The 12768-nt window shown below is 36.3% G+C and overlaps 1 protein-coding gene across 1 annotated transcript in view; it reads right to left on the bottom strand.

Moving 5' to 3' along the window:
- LOC103696855 (ABC transporter G family member 28) overlaps nucleotides 1–8287 on the bottom strand; it is a 29155-nt gene extending 20868 nt beyond the window's left edge. The window contains exons 1-7 of the mRNA XM_039123624.3: nucleotides 7803–8287; nucleotides 7638–7714; nucleotides 5175–5447; nucleotides 2748–2811; nucleotides 2502–2648; nucleotides 2266–2300; nucleotides 929–1002 (exon numbers count right to left, since the gene is read on the bottom strand). Coding sequence (XP_038979552.3) covers nucleotides 929–1002; nucleotides 2266–2300; nucleotides 2502–2648; nucleotides 2748–2811; nucleotides 5175–5447; nucleotides 7638–7714; nucleotides 7803–8011 — 879 coding nt within the window. The 5' untranslated portion in view covers nucleotides 8012–8287. The remainder of the gene's footprint in view (nucleotides 1–928; nucleotides 1003–2265; nucleotides 2301–2501; nucleotides 2649–2747; nucleotides 2812–5174; nucleotides 5448–7637; nucleotides 7715–7802) is intronic.
- Nucleotides 8288–12768: the final 4481 nt, after the last annotated feature.

Raw genomic sequence — 12768 nt, 5'->3', positions numbered from 1 at the left:
ATGTATATTTCAAGCTTTTCCACATATTTTCTTCAAGGTCCCCTGTATCATTCATGTACAAAGATGGTAGGAGACATGAGATGCCCCCTGTATCTAATCATGTTCGCTGAACCAAACAACAACATTGTGTGGATACGGATCAATACAGTGCTTGACATGGGTTTGAGATGCAACAGTACAGTCAAGTTTCCAACCTTGCATTTATCATAACTTTCATCCATTTACCTTAAATCTTCCCCTCCTTTCCTACATCAACAGAAGTTAAATTATCCCTCCTTGCTGAAGCCCCAGCAAATTTTCATTCAATAAAGTGCCTTATACAAATAGCTTCCCCTAGCAAATCAATATAAAGCATCAAATCTCCATAGAAAAGCAGTCTATTATACTCTTATCTCCTTGCTGCAAGAAACCTGTTAATGGAGTTGCGTTCTCAAATTCATGGGCTGGAAATTATGACTTGGGGTTTGACTGTATGGTCCTTTAATAGAGACCTAGTTTAAGCCCAAAAGGAACCTACGCAGCTCTAGGCAAGAGTCAGCACTTCTAGGTAAATACCTTCCACACCTAAAACCCACCATTGCCTAACCCCAAAAGCCCATGGCCCCAACTCCAAATCCAGTCGAAGTGCATTCATTTTGAGCCACAACAACTTGGATGAAACAACCAAGTAATTCTAGACACCTAGAAGAGAAAATGATAGTTTTGTGATGACTTACTTTAAATGACACATTATTAACCATCCTTTGCAGGTACAAAGAGCTTTCAAGAATTCCATACAAGACTAATGCCTGTTTCTAATTCTGAAGCAGTTATTAGGAATGTAATGATATTTATATGTTTACTACTAAGAGAAAGATAATTTCAAGCAACTTCTCTGATTTTTAAAGAGGCAAAATGTACAAGTAAAATAAAGCTAAAAAACACTTACCATTAATAAAACACCAAATAAAGTGATATTTTGATTTGCGGAATTTGACTTACATGAGCTCTTGATGTAGCATCCTGAAAGTTAATTATGAGCTTTAATCAAGAGTGCCAGCTCAAAAAGTAATGAAAAACAAAAAGAGAATATAGGTTGGCAAATTTCCTGTAATAACGAAATTGAATCATATATATTGGAGACCAGAAATAAAAAAAGATGTTGAACGAGTAGTTATGTTTGCCCAAATAGACTTGCCAGAACTGTTGGGAAACTGACTGTATTAGGGAAGGGTTCTCTAATCACGTAGCACTTTGGCACATGCTTATCCCCCAAAAGGGGTAGGTTAGGACTGGGACCAGCATCCAGCAAAAGATAGCAACAGCAACTTGGGAAGGGAGAAAGAAGAATCATGGTGACCACCTTCGCTCCAAGAGAATGAGAAAGAAACTCTAGCAACTAAAGGGAAGGAAGAGGAAGTTCCCTTTTCTTTGTTTTCTTCTCTTGTTTAGCAACTTCCAACACAACAATAGAATTACACTTCGTGCCAAATAGAACAAGGTTTCTAACTTTCTTTAAGGGCATAGAATGGCTTTTTATAAATGCAAACTCTGTTGCATTGACTTTTCATATTTGCAAATATAATCATATTTGCCACCAAGGTGGTAGCCTGGTGGTAAGGGGGCGATAATTCCACTCGAGTTGCCCGGGTTCGAAATGCACGGGCATCGATTAAATTAGGGGACCAGATGCCCCACACCCGGATGGCTCGTTGGCGAATATGCTTTCCTTCCATCTGGGGTGACGTACCCACACGTGAGGCGGTGAGCCCACGGGTCGGGGAAGGCACGCGAAAACCTGCGACCTGCATCGAACATTCCCCGGTACTTGCATAATAACCCTCCAAATAAAAGATCAAAGCTTTTCACAGCTATCATCTTATAAGACATCTTTACAGAAATGTCATAACACAACTTACAATGACAACCTGCTTCTACTTTCTACATTTGGAGTTACTACGATCTTTATACACGGCTAGTTCTATGGCAAGCTTCAGTTTAGCCTGTTAGTCTTGCCTTAACTAGTTTAATTAAATAACCTTGTAGCATTAAATGAGTGTATCATTTGCTTTTGGTTCAGCTTTTTATTTCAAAAGAATTCAGAAAAGCCAAATAAATGAACAGCCATAAATTACAATGTTGTTATTTCTACACGCAGTATTAAATGAACCTGATTTCACAAGATCTACAAACCTGCAAAAATAATAATCCATAGCATGTAGAACAAAGGGTTCTTAAAGATACCTAGAAACAGCTACTCAATCAAATGACCAATGAAAAACTTACTTATTTCAGAAGTAGAACCCTTCCTGCAATAATGTCTGGAAGATGCAACATGAAGCTGGTTAGAGATTTATAACCACAAATCCCTAAAGGAAGAAACAACAAATCATCAAGATCTAAAATCAACATTTAAAAGGATAATTGACATTTTTTCATACATTCTGATGCAAGATCATGTTTGTTACAAGATAACATAGGATCAAATGAAAGAAAATAGACATGTTGGATAAAAATAATACCCACTACTGCAGGAAAATTTCTGAATGGTGCTTGGGCAATAGTATCCTGCTGGGCAAAAGATTTCAGGGCTACTTCCAACATCAGCCCACCTATCTGCACCACCACAAGCATGATTTGGCTTTCCTGGAGGTAGCTGGTAATTGTATCTGCATAGTTTTTTGAGCAATAAACAAGACATGCCATATTTTGCAAGAAAATTAAAAGAAAATGTTAAAATGGATCCATTAAGAAGAAAATCAACTTACGGATCACAAATCCCTGTAGTCTTGTTTAGTGTGGCAAGTGGGCAGTAGGCACCTAAGGGACAAGCTTCATTTGACAAAAACAGAAAGTTGTGAAAAAAATAAGGAACTTCTTCCATAATTTGTCATATATGGTGAAAGGTGTTTGAATACCTTAATAAACCACCTTATACAAGTAAAATGAACTTGCAATAGTGGTGCATTCAAACCAAATATTATCATTTGAGAACTGATTTTCTTTTAGAGGATAGATTCTTCATTTTTGTTTTGGCAGATAAGCAATCAAGAGATTAGTATGCAATGTTGCTGGTCCAAAACTGAAGAGCACGCCATGTAATAGTTGCTTGTTAGATGTTTGTAGAAACAACAGGATTATATGTCACAAACTTCATTATTTATTTAATTATTGTTTGATGTTTCACATGTAATAATCACATAGATATACAGCTGATTATATATAGATGATTAGCTTGATAAAATAATATTTGTGGATATTCTCTTCTCTCCAAGTTAGTATAAAATCTGACCTGCACCATGGAATTTTGGAAAAAGCTTTTTCTACAAGAACTATTAGTCGGGGATTTTATCAACCGGTTAAACCATGTGTAATGACAAAATATCAACTTAAAAATAGCTGTCTCATGTCCATCAATAATTTGATTTATTCTTTCGGAAACTGAGGAAGCAGCATAATGGAATTTGGCTGTTTAGCAATATAACTGGCCCTACATGCCAAGTTTGGACTAACTATTTTCAAAATCTTTAGATGATGTATGGATGGACCTGATCGGAAGTATCATCCTCCTAGTTTCTGTTCAGTAAGGTGCCTCATGTCACATATGGTCCTTATCATGAATCAGCATATTGTTGTTCACTTGTTCCCAAGCGTGGTGGCAAAATTGTATTTGAAGTTGTGTTGCTTCTAAAAACCAGTATTCCGGACATCTCAAGATTTTATACAATTATAAAATTAAGAAAAGATTTTTAGCCTTCCTGTATAATACCAAATAATTCTAGGGTTGTTTAGTTGTCATGATTTAGTAAAACAAAGTCTATACTAAAGCAAATGAGTTTAGAAAAGGTTTTTGCAAATTCGTACCTGAAATCATTTATATTTTCATATTAAATCCTATCTTTTTTCATATTTCTATTTAATCCCTAAAATCTTGTAACTTATTGCTTCTAAGTTCTTTAGGTTAACTATATAAGAATGGAATAGTCTACTTTAACTCTCCTAACAGTGTTAATTTCATATCTTCTGAACATTTTTGCCCCTAGCACTGAACCAACCTCTTAATCATGTCCCTCCACCGTTGGTCCCCTAGCAGCAAGTCCCAAGCAAGAAGATGGCAGAGAGAGAAGAGGCCAAGTTCTGAGGCTTATTTGCTATTAAGTCAAACATTTTTTTGTCCTTTTGTAATACTGGTTAACCTGCACTAAGGTATAATCAACAAAGGCTAGCACAAGGACTAAGTAAAAACAGAGAGCTTTACGAGGATTTTTTATATAAATATAAAAAAGACAGGGATTAATATGCAAATATCAGGGACTAATCTGCAAAGACACTCTTGTAGAAACACTTGTTTTGGTGCTTTTGATAAACCTCTTTTGTAAAATCTTACTATACTCCCTAGCGGACCTAACTAGATGCAAACCCAGTGAACCACCAAACTTCCATCTAAACATGCATGGGGGAACCACTTAGAGGCACATCAGTGCTTTGTACCTTTTGCAACATTAACATCAAGAAGAAAATCTGTGATGCCAAACTATAGAGATGCTTTCTGTAAACCAAGTTGAAATGAAATGATCGTTCATTACGATCACTTGCAACTAATGGAAAAGATTTGATCTTTAATGGATGTAAGGAAATAGCATGGGGCTATAACCTGTTTCAAATTTGGTGGTCATGAACTTATTAAGGTCATACATATAGTGTTGTTGCCAAAAGGAATAAGTTTTTCAGGTACTTGTGGGTTTCAAAATTTATTTCTTTTCACTTTCCGGAAAATATATACCACTTAGAAAGATTTAAGCTACTGTATATCATATGATAATTGAAAAATCAAGAAGATGTGTTGAGGGGCATGGTCACAGTTTATTTCAACAGGTGAATCAAATTTTCACAAAACAAGAAACTTTTCATCCACCAGGATACATTCTTGTTTAGATATATATGCATTTTGGATGGAAATAAGGATTATATAAATAAAATATTTTGTAAGTGTTATCAATATGTTACTCTTCATAATTCGTGGAAGTTCTATTTTAGTTTCTATAAGAAATTGTAATGAGTGACCACAGAAAACTGATCACCTTATAAGTTATAACCCTAATGAAATTCATACCTACAAAACATCACTTAGGGAGTATCCAACCTAAAACTAGTCACAGATCACTTCAGAAAGAACCATAGAGCAAGACACTTACGTATCATGCAAGTAAGACCATGTGGACAGAAGAAGCCCGGACAACACGGACGACAATTAAGAGTTCTAGAAGGCATATCTTTGGCATCTTGGAGGCTAATATTCTGATCTTGGCTGGCACTGCATGACCATCCTGCCTCACATCCAGAAACCCATGAAGTTAAATTGCAGTTCTTGTTAGGTCTCAAGTATTTACTACCAACCCCATCATCATAGAAACTGCTCAAGTAGGACTTCATTTCTGCTGCTGTGCATAAGCGTTGTGGGAGATCCCCTGTTGATTCAATTTAATCCAGGACAACAAATCAGGTATGCTTGTTTTATCCCAACATAATACTAGTTAAGCATAGGAAAGCACATAATAAAAGGCATTTTTTCTTTAACAAATCATTACAAAAAAAAAGTCTATTAGGAAAGCATCCTTATGTTATCTTAGTGACATGTATATGAAGGATGCAAAAGCAAGGATTTACAACATCTTGTTAAATACCATAGTATCTCCGAAGGCACAGCAATAACATTACACAAAAACAGCAATTCCCTCCGAACTAACAGTATATTCACATGCATTGCCATATATCAAACATCAAAATTTGGGAGAGAAGAAAACAAAAAACTTGACATTCTAATCTTAAGAGTCATCCTATCTACAAGGCACAATACCAACAGCAATAACGAATGCCATATACATGAATTCTTTCTTCAAACTAAAATTATATCAACTATACATAAGTTATATCCCATCTCCTAGAGATGAGTTGCACTAGCATGGTTAAAATGTCACTTGCACATATAATTCGCTGATATGGTACTTTTTAACTGTCACTTGTTTGGCTTGTGCAGTTTAAAACTTTAAGCTATAAATGAGCCTAAAGTGACAGATCAGATGATGACAGGGTAGTATCTGAGTCCATTAATCTTACATATTTTAATTGGAATTATGATTCTTTTTCTTTTGCCTTCCATGCCCCCACACAGAGCTATGCAGCAGCACCCTCCAATAAATTCAGCTTTTTTATGTCCTCCTCACAACATCAAATCCTGCTATCAACTTTTCACTCAAAAGTCCTGAAGATCATATCACCCCGGGCCACCCAATTTGGGGTGTACTGAACCGTACAACACTTGAAGGCTTGAACCATTAGAAACGGTCGAGGTCCCATTAACAGCCAACCCATGGACAATCATATAAATATAGGATTTCAAAAGTACGTTCATACTCCGTAGAGCCCTATGAAGCATGTAAACTAGCCCAGCTGATACCAAAGAAAGAAATTAAAATCTTCAATCAGAATGTTCACAGGACCTTTTGGAAGTCCATGGTCAAATGTTTTCAGGACCTTTCTTTGGCTAAAATTACATGCTTAGGGCTTCTCGTCGAGTTCTTGAACATCCTCTTTCTCATTGTAGCATGAATTCAAGGTCGGAAATCTGTTTACAATTGAAACAAAAATTGTTTCCCATGATCCAAGAAGCTTTTAGGTTCGCAAATGGCAGAGGAAGATAGGAAGGAGGAGAGAAGTGTTTCTTTCTAAGAGTCTTTCTCCCGTTTCTGATCCCCTACCTATCATCACAAAGTGACTGGGGAAGTTTTTGGGAGTGTATGGGAGCTATGATAACTACAACAAGTGGTTATCACCATCTAATAACACCCACAGGAACCAGAACTTGAACCGAGCTTGGGCATTTGCCCTCATGGGCACCCAACCTTGATTTCCAACACCAACACATGGCAAATTTCTACTCTAAAGGGAAGGCAGTAGTATGGCTCAGCCTAGGTAATGTTCTCTGACTGTTATTTACTTCATTTGCTTCGTCCATGCAATCCACTGCAAAAATTGATCAATAGGAACTATTTCGATTAAAGCCTCCAGCACATATAAGTGAACAATTTTATGGCACTCGATGTGCATCAAGATACGTCTCCATAGATTGCTATCGTTGTAAGTGATAGAGCATAGGTCGTTACCAATCTAAGAGATAAAATAAGTACTAATCTTGATGCCCAGCAAATTGAATCAACATTAACTCCAACCAGCCTCAAATTGAATTACAGCAAGGGCCCAATCAAATCTTTGTGGATTACCAAGAGCATGCAAAATCTTCCAGAATTATTCAATTCATGAACTACCACCTATGGAACTGGGAGCAGTAGGCAAGATTAGACAGAGGAAAACCAGAAGATCAAGCCATTACTGAAAAAAGCAGGGAAATGAACCACACTATTAAAGGAGATCACCTATTTCAAGCAAACTAGGTGCAGTTTCAACAAGCAAAGAAGTGCGTCCAAGCTGGACCAGCTCACCAAAGAACCTAAATAATTTGACTTGCCATTACTGAAGCAGATGTGGTTGGAAATAAGTAATTATCTTTCCCATAAGCATTATTGAGTCTCTTTACTGAATCCAACCACAGATTTTAGAAATAAAGGAATAACATTGGAAAACACGAAAATAGCTTGTACCTCGTGTTTCTTCCATGCATTGCTCCAAGAACCCCAAATCGGCCGAGAAGTCGAATGCCCCATTCCAGTCCTTCTCCCTGGAAGACACGTTCCAAACCTTGAAACACCCATAAACCTCAAGCTGATTGCGATTTGGCAAAGAAAAACCAAAAGCCGGCAACATACCAGTCCTTGATGCAGAAACCCAAGTTCTTGCCGGCTTCTTTCACAAAGCCGCTGGTAAGGTTCATAACCCGGTTGGAAACGGACGGGACCCAGTCGCTGCCGTCCCGGTCGCCGTCAACCTGGCAGCGTCCGACGGGAAGGCGGCCTAGGAGAATGATGGCGGTGATAACGCCGGCGAGGGGAATGCATGGGACCAACCTCGCCGGCATTCGAACCTTCCCGAGGCAGAGAGACGGGGTTTGAAGAGGGCAAGTGGGAGGGGGGATGTTAGCCGTTGGATTGGGGATCTCAGCTGAGGGGTGGTGGTGGGGTTTGGGGTGGGTGCTTGGAGCTGAAGATTGGGTACATGGAAAGAAAAGAGGGGAGGGAAGGGAAAAGGGAGAAGGCGTGGATGGCGGAGATGAAGGAGGGAGAGAGGTTTTAAACGTCCGTATGATAAGGTGGTCGTCGAAGTCCGCGGTAACGACCCTCTCTGTGGGCTTTCTTGCACTGTCTTGTCCAAGCGACTACACGTTTTCTTGAACCGGGCGACTTTTTTTTACATGGAGACTTCTTTTCATCGTTGCTCCGCGTTCAGCGGTTAAAATTACAGGTTTATCGAAGAATAAAGAAAAAAATTCTAAAAAAAATACCTGTATTGGGCTGAAAATACTTCAGATAATATTTATTTAGATCTTTATTTATATATAGATATGGATGTAAATTTAAGGATTCATCTAATATGTATAATTGTATCCATATCTCTCAATAAAAAAATAAATATGGAATCCAATTTGAGAGATTTTTTAATATTTTTTTAAATTTTATATAGCACTTTTGAACTTTAAAAAAAGATAAGCAATCATAGTAATATGATACTAACTTAATTTGCTTTCTATTTAGTAATATCACAAATATAGCTTGACTATTAGACTTAAATTCGTTCTTTCGTAATTTGGTAATTTGATTTATATATGTATCTATTTAAAACAAATATATATATAAATTTTTGCATCCCATCAATAATCATATTCATATTTATATTCATCATATATAAATAGATATGGATATCTATTATATACCTATCTAAAATGGAAGCTCAGTCGTACAGAGTTTTTTATTCACTATATGGACGTCGATTTTCATAACACATGTATTAATATAGTCGGCCATTATAAAAGTGCATTTCTTATTGTCCAACATTTATTAACAATAACGGTATTAATGTGCACAACCACTATTAAAATTCACCGCTTAATATGCAATAAAAGGTTGGCTACCGAAATCTTCTATTATTACAAATTATTGCATTATTGTACTATATTTTAAAGGAAAGTAGGAAAAAAAACATATTCCGCACATCACTTCGAGCCGATATTAAAGTTAATTACATAATATGCAACAATATTTTGTACCAAAAAATATGCAACAGAAGTTTGACTATTGAAATATTCTATTTATTATAATTCATTATATTACTTTATTGTATTTAAAAATAGTTAGAAAAAGAGGAAAAATTGTACCTTGCACATTGCATGGGTTATGTGCTAGTGGATATGCTAATATTTGATCCACGTAAGTTACGTACTAGTAAATATACTAATATCCGATCTGTGTTCCATTAATGTTCAGCTTCATGACTATAGTTTTGGATATAGTACCATCCAGTACCATTGGTAAAATTGCCTAATATTATTGATAAATTTATACGAGCATGTCTAATTATAAATTATTTTTCACTAGATAAGATGATCAGAGTTAAATTCATCCAATCTAAAACACAGATAAACAATTGGATATCAAGATTTTTTATCTTGGTCAATATTTTGGCCGAGATGTCAATTTTTATCATTATTGAGCGATCACCTAAATGATACAACTATATCATGCCCCTATTTTATTAGCCTTATCATCCATAATTATATCAAAATATCAGTCAAAGTTTCTCAAAATAATTACCAAAATTTTACCATATTATTTTAATTATTAAATATTTAAATTATTGTGTTTTACCATATTGACTATGGTTCCAGGGATCTCGTATTTGTGTAAAATTTGCCAAGACGTCCTAGGATCACAAAAATATTTTTCTTTTTTTAAATTTTAATATTTTTTGTTTATGATGAATCACGTTTTAAAACGATTAGAAGGTGCTGTGATTCTTCTCCATGTCTCGAGAAAAGAGTACTTAAAAATTGTTGAATGACTGATATAAAGAGAATAATAGAAAGGAGATGAGGAAAATAGAAGAAAGGTTTGATAATAGTTCTGATACAATATATACATGTATAAGTCAAAAAAGAATTAACCATGGCAAGAAGGGAGGAATAACACAACCAGCTCGGCTGCTCGAACCCCACAATGAATAGGGAATGACTTGACTCATTTGCATGATAGGTGAGACTCGAGTTGTTTCTTCAATAATAATTAATCTCTCACTGTCAACTACAGCAGTCACCAAAACTCTATGCACAAGCAAATTGAGCCTCAACTTGATGGATTTCTCCATATTGTAGATTGTCAAACGTTCAAGCATGTCTAGAATTCTTCTAAACGTTTTGATTAAATAAGATCGGTAGAGGCTGCTTGGCATGTTTCTTACTTCATAGATATAGGGAGGAAGGGTTGTATCTTTTGCATAAATTAAAGAAGGATTCACCTACCTTCCTCACGAATCTATTCTTAGATTATGCAATAGCCGCTACAAGATCAGTGCACCAGATGCCCGATGTTGTGAAAAAAGATCAACCAATCTTTCGCGCACAAGATACAACCCCAACACGTATATGGGTGGGTTAAGTATCTAGGAGTAAAACTCTCAACAAGCAGGGTTGTAAATCAAATTCATATCCAAACTTGACCCAACAAGTCGTCTTCAATAATTAAGTTGACTTTGGTGCAGAAAACCACCTTTTATGGTCAAGATGAGGCCAATACTAATTCTGAGTTGAGCAAGTCATGGGCACTCCTCCATATGAAATCTATTCACATTATTATGTCCACAAGCTTTTTGTTTAAGCCAAGACTGAAGAAAATGCACAAGAACCAACATAATTGGATGTGTTAGCTTTATTATGACCCAGATTTTGTAATATCAGATGGCCAATTATTAAAAAATCAATTCCCATGATCTTTGTTTGAATCCAACTATCGCCCAATTTGCAGTCAGTTTTCATCCTCTTTTAGTTCAAAAATATTGATTTTGATTTTTAACCACTGATTTCAATTTAGTACTCAAAAACCAACAGTGAAATATTTAAATAGAGTTAAAACATCAATCCTGGCCAGAATGTTGGATGACACATGGTCTGATATCTAACGATGTATGAGGATTTGGTTAAAAGAACAAGAATCTAAACTTCATACCAAGGTTAAAAGACATTACCTCTCTCTCTTTTTCTTTTTTTTTTTTTTTGCTAAAGAAGGCATTACCTCTCTCGACCAGCCCATATAATAAGATCCGATGTTACCAAGTTAGTCATGAGTATTTTTTTGATGCCAATCTGGTGATCTTGTCCTAAATTTCCTAGAGTTGAAAACCATGGGCTGACCTAAATCATCGGCTCCTTCATCTTTTCTTTAAAGAAAAACATTTCTCTAAACCAGACTCGAATTGGTACGACCGTTTGCACGCCAATGTCACGTCAAATCCGGCAAATCCCACCTTGCCTGCTAATGTTACCAGGGATGATGAGCACGACCAGAACGTATCTTTTTTGTCCTATCAATATTTTAATTCTGTTGCTTGTTGGCCGTGCCCTTGGATAGTTTGATTAAAAAAAAAAAATTCCACACCAACTTTTTTTTTTTTTAAATAAAACTCAAACAACTGGGCAATGTGGATCAATTAATTGCAACAATTTAAGTTCTTGACTCTTTTATCAAGCTAAGAACTTAAATTCATCCAAATCTAATCACAAACATCATAGTCGGCTCATGATTAGTCCTAATGAATCCGTGCTGCAGTGTCATCTAGTCCACGTAGATTAATTATGAGTCGAATTCGCTCTGATAATATTTATAACAATTCGAAATTTTACCTAAAAAAATTAATCGAAAGGTATTATTTGAATTTTTTAGTTTTATATAAGTACTAAAAATCTATCCAATAAATAATCAATGCAAGACAAAATACACATTCATACGGATTCTCCTACTAAGTCAATAGATTGTTAAAACTTCTTTGCCGTGGAGCAATGTCTTCCTATATTTTTTTAAGGAAGAACAGCGTCTCTATGTTAGTAAGTGTTTCTAAATAGCGTCTATCCTGAGGTTTTTCTTTCAGATGGCTGCTGTTGCTGCAGTCCGGCCACTTCAAAAGTGATGGCCTCGTTTCAGAACGAAGAACAACGGTCGAGGCATGCATTTATCAATTATTTTATATAAAAGAATACAATGAAAGGCTAGATTGAGCAAACAACGGCCATAATATTCTCCATGGTATAATAGTGTTAAATAATCTTAGAGAGAATACTATATCAGAGGACACTGGCCGTTGACATTGATTACTATGTAAATGCAGGGCATTTTATGTAGCGTATCCAAACTTAAACAGAATCCTTGCAACCTATCTTTTTTTTTTTCTTTCTTTTTTTATTTTAGTAAAAACAGCATTCATATAGCTCTTACATGGGTAAAGCCTGCCAAGTCAGAAGAAATAAAATGATACAAAGAAACTGGAATCTCCGCGGCACCAGTCCAAGTGACCTCGTCCGAGTGCCGAGCAACGTGGGAGGCAACCCAGTCTGCAGTTCTATTCACCTCTCGATACACATGTACTGTTTGAAGGAAACTCATCCTCCTGGCCAATCTACGAGTCTCCCGAATCAGGGGGTGGCCGTCCCCGTAACGATCCGTACTCCGAATCCAATCGATAACAGTAGAGGAGTTTTCCTCGAGGTATACCCTATCTACATCAAGGACCCTCCTCGCATAGGAAATGCCCTTCTATGCCGCCAGGAGCTTTGTCTCCACGACGGTCAATCCA

Source organism: Phoenix dactylifera, chromosome 3 (genome assembly GCF_051530095.1).
Source record: "Phoenix dactylifera cultivar Ajwa chromosome 3, Ajwa_hap1_PhDact_Kaust_v1.1, whole genome shotgun sequence".
In the NCBI taxonomy this organism is placed as follows: Eukaryota; Viridiplantae; Streptophyta; class Magnoliopsida; order Arecales; family Arecaceae; genus Phoenix; species Phoenix dactylifera.
Note: the sequence above shows the minus strand (reverse complement) of the source record. Positions and strands in the feature narration are given on the sequence as shown.